General features: G+C 61.5%; 1 protein-coding gene across 1 annotated transcript; it reads right to left on the reverse strand.

Annotated features, from left to right (window-relative positions):
* Window positions 1-521: 521 nt before the first annotated feature.
* On the reverse strand, window positions 522-4,097 carry LOC143943322 (uncharacterized). Its single transcript, XM_077465016.1, has 2 exons — window positions 3,942-4,097; window positions 522-1,366 (listed from the first exon to the last, which is right to left on the reverse strand). Exons 1-2 carry the CDS (start codon window positions 4,084-4,086, stop codon window positions 537-539), a joined length of 975 nt encoding a protein of 324 aa, XP_077321142.1. The 5' UTR covers window positions 4,087-4,097; the 3' UTR covers window positions 522-536.
* Window positions 4,098-4,790: the final 693 nt, after the last annotated feature.

The following is a 4,790-nucleotide window of genomic DNA, read 5'->3' on the forward strand; positions in this document are numbered from 1 at the left end:
ATCAGCCTTGATATCCGCCAAAATGTCCTTCACTTTCCGAACTCCCAGGTCATTGCCCCCCGCATGAACAACCAGCACATCCGGGGGCCTATCCCTCAAAGCGAAGCGCTCCACCTCCCTCATGACACGCTCCCACCTCATGCCCGGGAAACCCAACCACATCACCCTAGCTACCTCCCTGGGGATACCCAATTGCCTGCCTGCTGGCAGAGAATCACCTCTCCTGGCCCCCCAGCAGACGTACGAATGCCCCAGGATCCAAACGAGGCGTTGAGAACCTCCATCTGGAATGAAAACAAGATAATTAACACAACCACCAAAGGAATGTTACAAGCACAGTCCTCCCCCCCATAAATCCCACAGCAAACAACCCCCAGCCGCACCCTCCTTACCCCAGTAGCAACTGCGGCCGGACATAGGACCGGAACCTCCGGGACTCCCATCTACCAATCCGGCGCACCACCGCCTCCTCCAGCCCACATCGAGCCGCTTCCGTGGCCGCCCCAATCCAAAAAGAGTGGGGCGCGTAGTCCCGCTCATCCAAACCCACCGCCCTCAGGCATTGCCGAAAAGACCGACACAAATTGAAAACGGGATAGAAAAGAGCCCTCCTCGTGCACCAAAAAGGGGCCCGCCCCCACCGGCCGTACCGCCCGGAAAGCCCGTACCGCCGCCACCGGGCACACTACCGAGCCCGGCAGGGCGAGCAGCGTAATCGCCACTCCCCTGCCCCGTTGATCAGTCTTAGACCTACGCAACCGTATACTCACCCGATCCGCAACCACCTGCACATCCTGATCCAACAGACCCCCAGCCACCCGTTTTGAGCGACACACCAACTCCCCAATCCTAAAAGCCCCATAAAACGCCAACGAAAACGCTGCCGTAAACAGAGCGGTCTCGTAAGCAGACGAGCAAACGTCCACCAGCCGAGAACAAATTGCCACCAAATTGTCAAATGACACCGGCCGGCGCGCATCCCTACCCTTCCAATCCCTCCTGTACCCTTTCAACGTTTGCCTCACCCAAAAATCCTTCGTCCCGTCCGGCTCCCCCCACAGTTTGAACAAAAAGGCCAACCCCGCCAGCTTCCGCTCAATAGACGCGGGAGACAGGCCCGTCTCAATGTTCCGGGCAACCCAGTACAATACCACCCAGCGCCGGTCGGAGCCCCGACCAGCCACTCCAACCTCCCGCAGGAACGCCCACCATTCCGCCCACACTCTAGAATAAGCGGACCATGTAGCCTCACTCAACGACCTTTTTAACCAACCTGCGGCGATTCCAAGGGAAGTTCCCACATCCACCCGGGGCATGGCGCCCCCGACTCCTCCGCTCCCGGCGCCAGCTGCCGGAACTTGTCCCACTGAAAACGAGAGAGCGAGTCAGCCAAAGAATTCTCCACCCCAGGTATGTGCACAGCATAAACGTAAACATTGAGCCGCAAACAGCGAAAGACCAGGTGTCGCAGCAGCCGGATGACCGGGGGGGAGGAAGCAGTCATCCGATTGAGGACCTGGACCACCCCCATGTTATCGCAATTGATGCGCAACTTCAAATTACGAAACTCCGCCCCCCACAGCTCCAATGCCACCACTATCGGGAACAATTCTAGCAAAACCAAATTGCCCAACAACCCCGCAACCTCCCATGAGTGTGGCCAAGGTTCCGCACTCCACCGACCCCGGAAAAATGCCCCATAACCCGTTGAGCCAGCCGCGTCAGTAACCAACTCCACATCGAAGTTGCTCACTGGCCCCGACATCCACATAGCCCGCCCATTATACGACTCCAAAAATTCATGCCAAGCCCGCAGGTCCTCCCGGTGTTCCCTTCGCAAACGCACAAAGTGGGTAGGGGCGGTTACCCCGGCCGTGGCCCCCGACAGCCGTCGGCAGAACACACGGCCCATAGGGATGATCCGGCAAGCGAAATTCAGCTTGCCCAACAGGGACTGCAGGGCCCGAAGCTGAACCTTCGGCCGGCCCTGCATGCCTGCCAACTCCGCCTGCAGATCCCGTAATTTATTCTCTGGCAAGCGACACTCCATTGCCATAGAATCAATCACGATTCCCAAAAAACTCAATTCCGTCACCGGGCCTTCCGTCTTATCCCCCGCCAACGGCACCCCGAACCTGCCCGCAATGTGCTGCAACGTGGACAGAAGAATCGCACACACATTGGAGGCAGGCGGGCCCACGCACAGAAAATCATCCAAATAGTGGATGACCGACTCCAGGCCCGAAACATCTCTCACCACCCATTCCAAAAATGAACTAAAAGCTTCAAAATAGGCGCATGAAATGGAACAACCCATGGGCAGGCACAAGTCCACATAAAACTTGCCCCGCCAATGGCATCCCAACAGCCGGAAGCTGTCCGGGTGGACCGGCAGAAGGCGAAACGCCGATTCCACATCCGCCTTGGCCATGAGAGCCCCACGACCATACCGCCTGACCCACCGTACCGCCGCGTCAAAAGACGTGTAGGAAACCGTACACGCCTCCGGGTCAATGAAATCATTGACCGACCCCCCTTTCGGAAAAGACAGGTGATGAATCAAGCGAAACTTCCCCGGCTCCTTCTTAGGAACTACACCCAACGGGGAGACCACCAGGTCCCCCCACGGCTGCACTTCGAAAGGACCACCCATCCGGCCCAGCGCCACCTCTTTACCCAATTTGTCATCCACAACCCCCGGGTGATCTAAAGCCGATCGCAAATTCCTGGCCAATGGCGGCACCCCTCCCAGAGAACAGGGAATCCTAAAACCGTCCCGAAAACCCAGAATTAACCCCCGCGCCGCCGCACCATCCGGATACCTATTTAGGAAAGGAAGCATCCTTCCCAGGTTCACCGGCGTCATCCCTTTTGTGACCGGCGGCACTGGCACGCTGACCTTTTTTGAAACAGCGAGACAGGGGGTGGGTGCCGCCGCACCCGGAGCACTCATGCTTGAAGCGGCACGCGCCTCCGAATTTACAAGCCCCTTCATTAAAGGGCCAGCACACCCCCCACTTCTTTCCGGCCGGCAGTCCCGAGGAAGACGCACTCCCGGCCCCCCCCCTGAAGAAACGGAGTGGGCGCCCGCGGAGCAGACATAAGCCTCATCCAGAGGCTTATGTCCTTGTGATCCCACCGCAGGTCAGCCCGCACTGCCTTACGCTGACGAAACTGCTCATCATAGCGCAGCCAAGCCAGCCCTCCATACACTCGGTGAGCCTCCCCAATCGCGTCCAGGTAACAAAATAACGCCGAGCAATGCTCGGGGTTCTTTTCCCCTATCACGCTAGCCAATATAGCGAACGCCTGAAGCCAATTTGCAAATGTGCGCGGGATCAGCCGATACCTACGTTTTTCCTCGTCGTCCTTCTTGGAACTGTCCGGCTTAACCCTGTCCAAATTAAATTTCTCGAGGGGGAGCAAGGAGAAAATCTCCACATACTCACCCTTGCCGATCTTGTCCCGCACCTCCTGCTTCAAATGCGCCCCCAATGGGCCTTCGAAACAAACATAGACTTCGCACCGGGCAGCATCTGCGATCCTAACCAGGTCAGACCGCGCCCCCGGGTCCGCAGGCACCGGGGGGACCCCCGAGCCCACAGCCCCTGCATCCGTGCTCCCCGACACCGCAGCAGGCGGTGCATCCCGCGCAGGAATGACCTCCGCCCCCCCGGCCCCCCCCACAGTACCCATCCAGGGGGCCACCTGAGGCGACCCGGAGCCCCCCGCAAACTTACCAACCAGGGCCTGCAGCCCCCCCAACAGCTCCTGCAACTGACCTGACGGCCCCCCCGGGGCAACGGGCCCCGCCCCCTGCGCTGAACTTGCCGCAACCCCCCCCACTACATCCCGGGATCCCGTGGGCACCGCACCCCCCTGCGCCACCCCCATCAGATCCCGCAAGGCATCCGCCAGCAATGTAGACTCCCGCAACTTACCCGGGCCCCCAGGGGCCTCGGCGACCGGTACCGGTCCGGGTGTAGAAAAGGACCCCTCCTCCTCCTGGGACAGCTCGCTCTCCGAACCGACCTCTCCAACGCGCACCGGGGACGCGGCAATCCCCCTGTGCTCCGCGCGGTCCATCCGGTCCCTGCGATCCGGGACTGTAGGCAATGTCCTCCTCCCCCCGCCGCCCCCGGCATGCCGGCGTCTAAAACCAGCCCTGCCAGGCACCTTGGCAGCCTTCTGCGACCCACCCTCCCCCCCCTCCGGCATGCGACCCCCCCGGAGGGCCCCCCTCCCCCCCACCGCGCGGATGCTGGCCCCAGACCCAGCCTGTCGCAGATCCCCCGCCACGTGCACCCCCCCCCCTTGGCCTGCCGACCCAGAGCCATCCACACTCCCCCCCACCTCCACCGGGCCCCGTGCGGTCCCGGCGCCATTTCCATGCGGCCGTGAAGCCCCGCCCCCCTCCGTTCGGCGGCGCAACGACCGCCCGGACCGGGGGGAGCCGATAACCTGCCGTTTTGCCGGGGGGACCGATCGGTCCACCCCCGGGCTCCGGGAGTCACGAGGCGGCCGAGGAGTAGGCCCAGGAGAAAAACGCGCCGGAGGCCGAGACCTCCGCGCGCGCAGTGGAACCTCACCTGTCCCACCGCCGTCCACATCGCCGTCCGTCAGGTCCCCCACACGTTCCCGCAGCCAGTCCGCACCGTGCACCTCCGCCGCCCGTCGCAGCCGCGCGAAGAGTCCCTCGAGGTCCGCCATAGCAGAGGAGCAGCGAAAAAACTGCCTCCTCTGTGTCACACTGGGCTCCGAATGATTCCTTAAAGCCACACCTCTCCCTT

Source organism: Lithobates pipiens, unplaced genomic scaffold (assembly GCF_037356315.1).
Source record: "Lithobates pipiens isolate NorthernLeopardFrog02 unplaced genomic scaffold, aLitPip1_a1.2 Scaffold_30, whole genome shotgun sequence".
In the NCBI taxonomy this organism is placed as follows: domain Eukaryota; kingdom Metazoa; phylum Chordata; class Amphibia; order Anura; family Ranidae; genus Lithobates; species Lithobates pipiens.

Bases quoted from the DNA above. Each gene is read 5' to 3' on its own strand.
- LOC143943322 (XM_077465016.1), bottom strand. From the start codon at position 4,086: ATGGACCGCGCGGAGCACAGGGGGATTGCCGCGTCCCCGGTGCGCGTT. The intron at 1,367-3,941 runs GTAAGTTGCGGG...TCTCGTTTTCAG, and splicing joins CGAGGCCCCTGGGGGCCCGG to TGGGACAAGTTCCGGCAGCT.